The 12,492-nt window shown below is 35.9% G+C and overlaps 1 protein-coding gene across 5 annotated transcripts in view; it reads left to right on the forward strand.

The window, feature by feature from the left end:
* Positions 1-12,492, forward strand: part of PPP2R3A (protein phosphatase 2 regulatory subunit B''alpha) — a 218,861-nt gene that overhangs the window by 133,765 nt on the left and 72,604 nt on the right. For all 5 annotated transcript variants that reach the window (XM_057544894.1, XM_057544893.1, XM_057544895.1 and 2 more), the window contains 3 exons: positions 2,064-2,138; positions 8,331-8,417; positions 12,083-12,239. In XM_057544894.1, the coding sequence (XP_057400877.1) occupies positions 2,064-2,138; positions 8,331-8,417; positions 12,083-12,239 (319 nt within the window). The remainder of the gene's footprint in view (positions 1-2,063; positions 2,139-8,330; positions 8,418-12,082; positions 12,240-12,492) is intronic.

Here is a 12,492-nt window from a genome sequence, read left to right on the forward strand (position 1 = left end):
TGGCACATATATACAATGGAATATTACTCAGCCATAAAAAGTAACGAAATTGAGTTATTTGTAGTGAGGTGGATGGACCTAGAGTCTGTCATACAGGCTGAAGTAAGTCAGAAAGAGAAAAACAAATACCGTATGCCAACACATATATATGGAATCTTAAAAAAAAAATGGTTATGAAGAACCTAGGGGCAGGACAGGAATAAAGATGCAGATGTAGAGAATGGACTTGAAGACACTGGGAGGGGGAAGGGTTAGCTGGGATGAAGTGAGAGAGTGGCATGGACTTAAATATACTACCAAATGTAAAATAGATAGCTAGTGAGAAGCAGCTGCATAGCACAGGGAGATCAGCTCGGTGCTTTGTGACCACCTAGAGGGGTGGGATAGGGAGGGTGGGAGGAAGATGCAAGAGGGAAGAGATACGGGGATATGTGTTTATGTAGAGCTGATTCACTTTGTTATAAAGCAGAAAGTAACACACCATTGTAAAGCAATTATACTCCAATAAAGATGTTAAATAAATAAATAAATAAGGTAAACACCACTATATAAATGCCACAATCAGTTTCCATCAATGGCTGCTGAAATCTGTGGGCACAAGTTTGCAGAGAAACAGGATATTGGCAGAGTCATAAAGTATCTCCCCCATGATATTTATCAGTTATTAAGGGGTAATAATAAATTTATGGTGGCAACCCAGCGGTTACCACTTTAACCAAGTGTGTTCAAAAATTAACACAAGTTGTAAGACATATCAGCATCACAGACTCCTTGTAAGACTGAAAAGGACACAACATCACTTCTGTGGTATACCCATTAAAAGTGTGTAACTTTAATGATGAGGAAATACCAGACAATGCCACATTGAGGACATTCTACAGAATAACTAACCAGAACTCATAAAGTGTCAGAATCATGAAATAAAAGGAAAGACTGAAGAACTGCCACAGATTGGGAGAGACCAATGAGACACAAGAACTAATGCAGTTAGTATCCTGGAACAGAAAAAACGTATTAGGGGAAAAGCTGGAAATTTTTGAATAAGGTCTTTAGGTTAGTATTACATCAATGTTCATTTCCTAGTTTTGATAATTGTACTATGGTTTGTAAGTTGTTACCATTATGGGAAGCTGGGAGAAAGATGTAGGAAATCTCTCTATAAAATTTTTGCAATTTTCTGTAAGTCTAAAATTATTTCCAAATAAAATTTAACGAAATAGTTAGGTCCATTGGTTTTAGACTGTATTGGTAGGTATGAATAGCTAACTGCTCTGAAGAAACAAAGGAAAGAGATATAACTGATGTCTGTCCATTCATGACTAGCCAATTAATAGATTATATCTATGTTAGCATTGCTGTTGCCTCTGGTTATTAAATTAACAGTAATTATCTCCATTAGGTTCTCTAGGCTCATTCAAAGTGCTTTTAAAACCTAATTAGAAAATAAAAACAGTATTTCAAGAATTTAATATTCTAATAGTCTTCCATGAGAACAAAATATCAGATTTTAAAATAAATAAAATCCTAAACTGGAAAACAAATCTGTCAGCATAGTTATTTTGATGAACATAAGCTGGTTCATACAACTTAACATAGATTTAAAGCTATTTGGCTACAAGGCTATTTTTTTTCCCAAAAATTTCCCATGTCTGTAGTTTGAGAAAGAATCGGTTCTAGTGGGCTTGTGTCTATCATCCTTCCTGTGTAAATTTCACTTAGCAATCCCTACCAAGATCTGTGGGATGAATTTCCCGGACATGCATGTTAGAATTACAGTATGTACCTGTAAGACATTTGATTCATAAATCACCAAATATTGCTAAATTAAAATTTTAACTTTTTATTGCCATATACTGTGCATATCAAAAACACACATAAGTATGCTTGTGAAATATTTGAATTTAATAAAGTACTAATTACATTTTAAGTACATTGTTCAATATTCTGAAACAGCAAGTTTGCTCAACTGGCAAGTATTCTACAAGAGGGAAAAAAATTCTGTAGGTGTCTTGGGGGTATTTTTGGTATGTTTGTTAATTTAGTTTGGTTTTGTTCTTTTTCAGGATGTGGTAGATACTCATCCTGGCCTCACGTTCCTGAAAGATGCTCCAGAATTCCACTCCCGCTACATCACCACGGTAGGCCGAGTCCCTTTTTGTCTTAATTTAACTCTATAAGTCTCCTTTTTGTCATTATCTAGTATCCGGGCTTTCAGATCTTTATGCAAAATGGGCTATAATGATTATTTTAAATGGAAGGAAGTAAAATTGAATTAATTACCTCTATCTATTTGCCTTCTTATATGTGTCCAGAGCTTAAGAGGTCTCTTGTATATAAAATTTAAGTGATATGCTCATTCTGTCTGGTATTGTGAGGTATACCTTTTGCTGTATCATTAATATTGATACCGAGTTGATCTTTAGCATTTGCAAATAATACTGAAAAGAATTTTCAACAGCCTTTTCCAAAAAAAGATGTATCTATAGTACCTCAAAGTTAGAACTGAAATGATAATGAAAAATAGATTGTGTGTAATCAGAAAACAAATCATGTAAGAATGTAAAATAACATGATCACAATCTCCTATTTTGTGGGGTGCTCTCATTCCATATTTCTCATGCACAGCCTCATGTGATCAGTCACAGACAGGGCATGCAGTATGAGTGAGAGCACACAGGCCTACAGCGCACACTGCGGCCACACCAGGCATTCTCTGCCCTAGCTTCCAGATTATCTTTGGGAGAACTCCACAGATGAACCAACCTCAGGGCACACCTCACATTCACAGCCATACCCGGGGGAGATGATCCCTGCCTCTGGCTCTGATCCCCTGGTAAATAGGGCAGTCTCCTCTGAGGAAGGCCTTCTCATTCTTAGGGCACTTTTTGTTGGCTATGGATTTGTTGGTTTCTGTTGAGTTACAGAATACTACCATTCTTTTTCTACTGTAGGAACTTCATTATTTGCTTTTACATTGGTTCTCTTCTGTCATAAAACTTTATAAGACTTTATTTGAACCATAAGATGTCACTGTCATCCAAGACTATCTCAGAAGTTATTTTTGCCTGTTAACCACAACACTCTACTATCACTGGAAGTTTTACATTATTTCAGAGTACAGTGAATTTTTCTATAAAAAAATATAAAATAAGCTTTCTAGTATGAAATTAATTTTGTTGCTAATGGCATAGAAGTAACCAAATTAGAGAAGTGTCATTCTCTACCCTGCTCATGGCAAAAATAACAGTATTGCCAAGAAACTTACAAAGGTCAGCCTCAGAATTAATGACAGATATCTCAAAAAAAGCAAAATTAATTTATCATATGACCCTATTGAATATATAATCTCAGTGGCATACAGTATAGGACAATTAACATATTTTGTTTGCATGGTAGAGTTGTTCAGTTATTTCACTTTACAGCTGGAAGAAACTGCTCACACTGTGTATGACTCAAATATTAGCTTATGTGTGACACATATACAATGAAGAAAAGTTAGGCAACTTTTATTTTCCATTTATCACTGAAAACCTATGCTACAGGAAAAGACTTTTTTATTTGTTTAGTTAACTATTTTGTCAGCTGTTTTAGAATGGAAAGGCAGAACACCAAATTTACATATAGCAAAAAAGGACATCACTACCTAAATAAGAGATTATACCCAGAGTCACTCCACGTTCTCCTTTATTTCCAGAGAAGAGTTGGCAAGTGAGAAATAAGCCTCTTGATATCGAATGAAAATGAGAATTGGAAATACCAGCAAATTGTAGCCCTTGAGTTTGCAGGTTTGCATACCATGCAGAGAAATTGCCAGTGAATAAGACTCTGCTTATCCTTACTGGCATATGATGACTTTTGAGGAAAGAGGTACTCATGTGAGGTTTTAAAATAAGTGATAAGATTGAAAATACTTTTTTGTGATATTGGTGCTGGCAGTAAAGATATTTCTGTGGCTTGCTCAGATGGTGTCTTAGTGGTGTATTCAGTGTCTTGATTGGCCTGAATCTATCACTCCAGGCTGAAATGTCAGGATTTTCATTGTTGAGGACAAGGTAGTGATATTTCCTAAAATGGCTAAACTGGTGGAAACTGCTCATCACTAATAGCTTAACTCTTTCCCCTTGAGAACGTTTCCTCTTGACAGAGAAAGAAATCATTTTTATTAGTTTTGTTTAAGTCCAAGTTCTGCAGGAGACCATGAAGAAATACTTTTCAGAGCCATAGTAACTAGAGTGGATCAGGAACCCATTCACACACATACACACACACACACATACACGCACACGCACACACTGCCTAATAGAAGAGCCAGGCTTCCAGCATTGAGTTGTTCATCTGCATTAAAGTCATCCACAAAGAGCAATCTCTCTGTAATTTCTGTGTCTGCGTTTGATCTGCTTATCAAAAACTCTGACAGAACCACCAAACACATACTTCTATTCCTGGTGACCTCTAATTGTGAATTAGAGGTTTCCAATTCAATAGATATAAAGAAAAAGAACTGACTTATGATTCAAATTGCCAAGTTGACTAGAGATCCCTTGGTGAAAATTTATCAAATTTCATGTCTCTCACTGATAGTAAACAGTTGTTCTTACTATTATTAATTTTTACATTTTGTTTGATATTTTTAAATTTTTGGTTAATTTCTTTTTAAAACCTAAAACTGGTAGACCAAAAAAGTTAGGGGGAAAAAAACTGTAATTAATGTAGAACCAGCAGTTACATGCTCTCACCACTAGATGGTACCCCTACCTCGATAAGCTAAAATGCTGAATCAGTTGTGTGGAAACCAATAAATGTGCTGATGTAAGGGGCCACTGAATAAGGAGATTTAGGCTATGGAAAAATGGAATACAGGTACATTTTATTACAGTATGAGACAAGTAGGTTAGCAGAAGCTAAAAAATAGGAAATTACTTAACATTCAAAATGTTTATGAATTTTAAAAATTCTGTCAAAAGAACAAAAGATGAAGAAAAGAAAATAAAAATACAGATTAAAGTTTTATAATTTTAAGTGTTATATAGTACCTCCATAAGTAATATAAAATATTTGAGGGGCATATAAATACAAAATTTAGATAGACAGGAAACTTAGACTTTAAGATAAATTTACATTCAAAATCAAGAAATAAGGACAAAAGTCTAATAATGCGCAACAAAGAAAAGTTTGGTGTAATAATATGTATTGAAATTGACTTTAACTTGAGAGAGAAGACATGGAACTATGATAAAAGATATTCTTAATTTTTATTTTCATATATATAATTTCTGGCCTAAAATCCTCCATCTTTTTTATAGGAACTTTTGTGAAGCCAGTGCTAAAAATACAGTGTTGAGTAAAACACATTCTCTGCCCTGAAGCACCTCACTCAGAGTCTGAGTGACTGGGGCCAGTAGAGAAGTTGTAGACACCAGCTAGTCCCAGCTCCCACCTAACACGGGAATCCTGTGTGCTTCTGCCTAAATAATTGTGGTGAGAAGAAACCTCACTACTTCATACAACCCATTGCTTCATAAGGCTAATGTTAGGAAACTCTTGTTTACATTGAAGCATTTCTAACCAGTAAGGGCATTTCTATCCAGTAATTCTAGTAGTTCCAGTTCTAGTTCTACCCTCTGATGCAGTACAAAACAAATCAACTTCTTCTTCCACCTGATAACCATTCAGATCATGGTTACATCTATACTGTAGTCTTATTTTTTCCTCAAGAGTAAACACAACTACGTTAGTAGTATCTTACACAATAATTTTGTATACAGTCCCCTATTTTATATTTTCTGTACATCTTATATGCAATCTATCTATAAATCATAGACAACAGTACTGATTTTATGTAAAATATTAATTAGAGAACTTTCCTAGGTTAGCATCCATCTGCTGTTCAGAACTCTGGATAGATTTATTCAATTAGCTATGAATCCAACCCATATGCCTCTATCACAAATATAACATGAAACTCTTTGTTACATAGCTTTCCAGTCTCATTAATTTATCAAGCAATTTTCCAAAGAAGATATACAGATGGCCAACAGGTACATGAAAAGATGTTCAACATTACTAATCAGGGAAATTCAAATCAAAACTAAAGTGAGATATCACCTCACACTTGTTAGAATGGCTATCATCAAAAAGACAAGAAATAACAAGGATGTGGAAAAAAGGGAACCCATGTGCATTCTTGGTGGGAATGTAAATTGGTGCAGCCAATGGAGGTTCCTCAAAAAAATTAAAATAGAATTACTGTATGATCCAGCAATTCCGCTTCTGGGTATTTATCCAAAGGAAACGGAAACAGTAACTTGAAAAGATACATGCACCCCTGTGTTACTGTGTCATTATTTACAATAGCCAATAAATGGAAACAACCTAAGTGTTCATCCACAGATGAATGGATAAAGAAGATGTGGAATACAATGGAATATTGCTCAGCCATAAAAAAAAGAGTGAAATCTTGCCATTTGCAACACCATGGATGGACCTTGAGGGCATTATGCTAAGTGAAATAAGTCAGAGAAAGACAAATACTGTAGGATATAAATCTTAAAAAAAAAAAAGCAAGCTCACAAACACAGAGAACAGATTGGGAGCTGCCAGAGGCAGGGGGTGGGGAGAGGGCAAAATGGGTGAAGGGAATCAAAAGGTATAAACTTCCAGTTGTAAAATAAATTAGTCATGGGGATGTAATTTACAGCATGGTGACTGTAGTTCATAATACTGTACTGAATATTTGAAAGTTACTAAGAAAGTAAATCTTAAAAGTTCTCATCACAAGAAAGAAAAATTCTGTAACTGTGGAAATGGATGTTCACTAGACTTATTGTGGCAATTATTTCACAATATATACAAATATCAAATCATTATGTTGTACACCAAAAACTAATATAATGTATGTTAATTATACCTCAGTTCTTAAAATTATCATGCAGTTATTGACCACCTGATGATATAGGCAGAGCAACATATCAGGCACTGGGATGCAAGTGAAAAGAGATCAGGTTCCTTAGAATTTGGAGGTGATGACAATCAGGTGTACCTGTGTTTAGAATATAACCACAGGATGACCGAAGGAGACTCAGGTGACATCAGGAGCACAGAGGACAGACAGCTCTACCCAAGTCCCTGTGCTGGGGCTTCCTATGGAGTTGGTAACTGAGCTAGATTCTGAAGGATCAGGAGGAGTTAGCACTGGTAGCAGAGATGGGGTGAGGAATGCTGGGCAGCAGAAGTCTGGACCTTCATCCTGAGGCTAGTTTTTTCCTGTTATTTTTGGGAATCACTCTCTTTGATAAAGAATCCAGAAACAGAATAGTGGTTTGTTTCCTCATTAGGCCTACTCTTAGGATAGATGTCCAAATGTCTTCTCTTTTTTGTTCTTCTTGCACTAAAAATAGCCTAAAAAAGGGATCTAACCTCTTCTATGATAAAAACCACCAAGGATATAGGATTTCCATATCATTAGATAATCAAAACTAAAGCCAAAGTACCAAAAAAGCTGCTTAATTGCTCTTCTCACCCTTGCTTCCTTTCAAAGAAGAAAAGAAAAAAAAAGAAAAAAAGCTTAATAGGTCAAGTGCAAATTAAATGGGTGGGAATAACCCCAGGTAAAATTGTTAAGAATGCACTGTGGCCTCCTACCCCCAGGATTGCAGCCTGTCTTCCTTCTCCAGTCGTTCCCTACACAACAGCACATACATTCTCAATTTCAGACACCTTTGCTACCCATCCTCCTTCTCTCCCATCTTGTCCAGGGTCTTCTCCAGAGTTTCACCTTTGTTAAACTTAATAAAACACTAGTTAGTAACAAAACTGTTCATGCCTAAATAAGGACTTGGGATATAAATTATCCCAGATGTATCTGAGTTTCCAGAGAGAGTTCAGAAGTCTTCAAAACTCCAGTGGAAAAGGATAACCAGAATATGTCCTCTTGAATCATACCATGTTGGCAGCCATTCTTCTGACCCAGTAATTGTTAAGCCACCCCAGTGCAGATTTCCCACCTCATATGCCTTCCAGAAACATCTAGCCTAATAAGCACTACTTGAATCACTATATGAGAGGTAAAAATGAAAGTGACATGTAGGCACCTGGGAAATGCAGACTTGTGAGCAAAGAATTTTTTTATTCTTAGAATTATAAGGGCAGATGCAAACTGTATGGATGTAGACTTTTTTTAATATAGTATTAATTTTTACTAGAAATTACACTTGATATAATCAAAAGGCCAAAACTTAGCTTAGTTCAAAGAATGTTCATAAGATGGCCTTTGATAAAGTAATAGATATCTTGAATGTTTTTATTTGGTTTTGTTTTCCTTTTGGAACCAGGTTATTCAGAGAATATTCTACACAGTCAACAGATCTTGGAGTGGAAAAATTACTGCAACAGAGATAAGAAAAAGCAACTTTTTGCAAGTATGCCTCTCATTGAAATTCATATATAAGGAGCAATTTAAATAATAATCTTACTTCATTTAACAAATATTTGAGTGCTTATTATGTGCAAAGCCCTGTCACTACTTTCAGTCATTAAGCAGTTATCAGATACCTGGAATGTGTTGGGGGAACAAAGATGAATAACAAGAGATTTTCGCATCAGGGCATGCACTGTGGAGCAAAAGAGAAAAGGGCACAGACAGCCACACCTGACTTGAAAAATTCCACAGAAATATATCATAAACATGCAGTGAAGGCTTCACAGTAGGACTGGCATGTGATCTTGACCTTAGAGATATCAGGAGTTTACCAAGATAAAGAAATCAAAAGAAAAGGGGATTCCAGATAGAGGAAGAAGCATAAGCAGAGGCCCAGAAGCATGAAAGTGTCCCGTTCAGGAACTGCAGAACAGTCTTAAGTGGCCACAGGCTCCAAGGAGAGTGACAAGTGATGAGGCCTGAGGGGTGAGACAGGGCCAGGTTGGGAAGAGCCTTGCAAAAGAAATGGAGGAATTTCAACTTGTTCCTTTTAGCAGTGACTCTATATCCATCTCCTGCTAGAGAAAAATACTAAAAATTCCTTTTAAGAAAGAATGCATTTCATTCAATTATTTTATTTATTTTACCAAATGAGAAAGTATTGACCACTAGTGGGAGCCTTTAACCGAGGCAATCTTCATGCCTGATTGTTCAAGCTCTTCTGTTAACCTAAAGAAAGTAGAATTGGTCACACTGGAAAGGAAATGAAATATTTTATTTTAAATAAATCATACTAAGTGAAGCTTAAGCAAATAATACAACCTTATTTACACTCTGTTTTTTCCCATCTTCATCTGGGACAGACAAAGTAATGAAGACTTGGCAAAATTAGCAATCCATAATAAATATGCAAACGCTTTTTATTCTAATAAATGAAAAGTCATCATCACGGTCATTATTAATATTTACTGAATACCTGGAGTCTGCCTGGGCTCTCAAGAGGTAATGTGGTATGGGTTGAGATGGCAAGAATTCCATTAAAAAGGCCTTACACCTTAAGAATGATAGGGGCTTCCCTGGTGGCACAGTGGTTAAGAATCTGCCTGCCAATGCAGGGTAAACGGGTTTGAGCCCTGGTCCAGGAGTATCCCACATGCCACAGAGCAACTAAGCCCGTGCACCACAACTACTGAGCCTGCGCTCTAGAGCCCCGTGAGCCACAACTACTGAAGCCCGCACACCTAGAGCCTGTGTTCCGCAGCAAGAGAAGCCCACGCACTGCAACAAAGAGTAGCCCCCACTACCCACAACTAGAGAAAGCCCACGTGCAGCAACAAAGACCCAGTGCAGCCAAAAATAAATTAATTTTTTAAAATGATAATAATCCCTCACATTCCTGAAGCACATTAGAGTTTGTATTTCTAGATCATTATTATAATCCATATTTTTTTACTGATGATAAAATTCATATGGTTGAATGAGTTGGATACGATCACACAGCAAAATAAGTGGCTGAACTGGAAATAGAACTCAAGTGTTCTGCGTCCCTCTATTTTCTCCCCTACCCCTCTCCTTAGTCTTCGTCTTAGTACATGAAGGTATGCTCATAAAATATTCAAATAACATAAACATATATAGAATAATAAGCAGAAGTCACTATCTCTTCACCCTGCCATTTCACTCCCTTTACCAGAGGGAACCCATATTATCTGTGGTTTTATTCCTCTGTATATGTGTGTGTGTATCTGTGTGTGTGTGTGCGTGTGTGTGTGTGGAGTACATATTGTATGTGTGGAGTATATAGTTTTGTTCTGTGTGGCTGCTTTTTTGAATTTTTTTTAATATGTGAGACCATACTTATTATTCTGTTAACTTTTTTTAACTTAACGGTATGTCTTGATGTTTTTTCATTTCCATTCGTATAAATCTATCTCATTCTTTTAACTATTGTGTAATCTGTGGCATGGCTGTACTGTAATTACATACTTCTCTACTGAAGATGTTCAAGTCGCTTTCATTATATCCCTATTACAATAATGCAGTGAACATCCTTATACTTTCCTCTTGTGTGTATATGAGTAAGAATTTCTCTAAAATAGAGTACTGGAGGGAAAATCCTGGATCAGGTGGCATGTGCATTTTTAATTTGATAGATCCTGCCAAGTTACCCTACTAAACGCCTGCACTAGTTCATACTTAAATTTACATACTCACCAACAGCAGAAGTTATTCATTTTTTTCATTTTATGACAGTCTAGTAGATGAAAATGAGAGCTCCCTGCTTCTCAAGATATTTGTTTTATTGTACATATTCTGCTTTATACACATTAAAGAGCATTTTATAAAAAAAACATTACAAGCAAGTTTGGAAAACAGAAGAAAAAGCATATTTTACCACCCTAATTAAACTAATATTCTTGTATGTGTTCGTCTAGTCTCATTCATATGCATATTTGGATTTTAGAATTTAATATAGTTCTTAATGTGTACAATCTTATATCCTGTATTTTGCACTTACCATGTCATGATTTTCCTTTGTTTCTATATAGACCTTATAATTTTTACTGGCTGCAAAATCTTTCATTGAGTGGCTTTTACCATAATTCGGAATTCAAGGTGAAAAACATTACAAGAAAGATGACTATTTCATAATACAAGTGTATTACTTTGATAGAAATTATTTTCTAAAATGTAAATACTGGAAATCCAAAATTCCATTTTATTTTCTTTTTAAGATTTAGCTAGTACATGTTTTAACCTTCCTTTTAAATTTTACTTCGGACTTCTCTCTGATGGACAGCATATACCTAAATCTGCTTTTTGGGTTTGGGTTTTATTCTCTGAAAATCTTTTAATCCGGGAGATTTAGCTCATTTACCTTTGTTGTGACTGTTGATATATCTGGTCTTATTTCTGTCATCTCACTTTGTTTTTTCTATTTCCTAAATTTCCTTATGGTTTATCTTTTTTCTGACTCTTTCTAAAAACATCTTCATTTATCTGCCCACTTATATGATAATTTGGCTTATTACAAGAATTCTGGGCTTAAAAATCACTGTTTCTGGTGTTTTCCCTAGGGGCACACAGTGAGTCAGGGGAGACCCAGGCTTATTTCCAGCTCAGGGCCCTGCGGCTCTACCCTCCATGCCTTCTATGCCAGGCTATCCCACACTATCACAATGGTATAAATAAGTCACCTTTATGGTAAACTTGATGCCATTACAAAACCAAACCCTGCATGTGGATGCCCACTCTTCATAATAGAATAGATAGAAGATCAGTCTTCATAACTTTGAAAAGTTAAAAGCAATGTGAGTTTATGGCCATGTAATTAAAAGTCTGTTGTCTGATTGTTCTGTGCTTGCTAGTCTGGGGACCTCTGATAGGCTGCAGTCCCCTTGGTGATAGCTCTTCCCTTTCCCTGCTTTTAAATCCTCTGTAGCATCTAAGTCTTTGCTAAGAATATTACAGAGCACGTAAATGCTTATAGGTTGATCAACTGATTAAAAGGTAGGATGAGGTTGCCTACTAAATTTCCTGGTTTGGTACCAAAACCAAAATTTTTAATTCAGTTTAGAATAAAAATTAACTAGAATCTATATAATGGCTAAAGCTGGGTCTTCGTATTTTTAAAATAAATTAATCCTTCTATTCATACCGTTTCAGACTCTAGCGCTTTTGGAAGAAGAGGAAGATATAAACCAAATCACAGATTATTTCTCCTATGAACACTTCTATGTTATTTATTGTAAATTCTGGGAACTAGATAGTGATCATGACCTCTACATCAGCCAGGCCGATCTGTCTCGATACAATGACCAGGGTGAGTGTTTCTATGGCTGTTGACTTTACTATTTTGAAGAAGGCAAGAGTTAAATTGTGCTCACTCGTTATGGGGAGTTCCCATTTCTTAAATTCTGTATCTAATCAAGTCCTCTTGAAAGGGCCAAGAATTTTTAAGTAGAAATGAGTGAAGATACTAATTTTTTATTTAGAAACCAGGTTTAGGAGAAGGGGTTTGGAGGTAAGTAAGAAATTAGAGTCTTAGTTTTGATGAATGGGTGAGTCTTTATAGT

The sequence above is a fragment of the Balaenoptera acutorostrata genome, chromosome 4 (genome assembly GCF_949987535.1).
Source record: "Balaenoptera acutorostrata chromosome 4, mBalAcu1.1, whole genome shotgun sequence".
Taxonomy (NCBI): Eukaryota; Metazoa; Chordata; class Mammalia; order Artiodactyla; family Balaenopteridae; genus Balaenoptera; species Balaenoptera acutorostrata.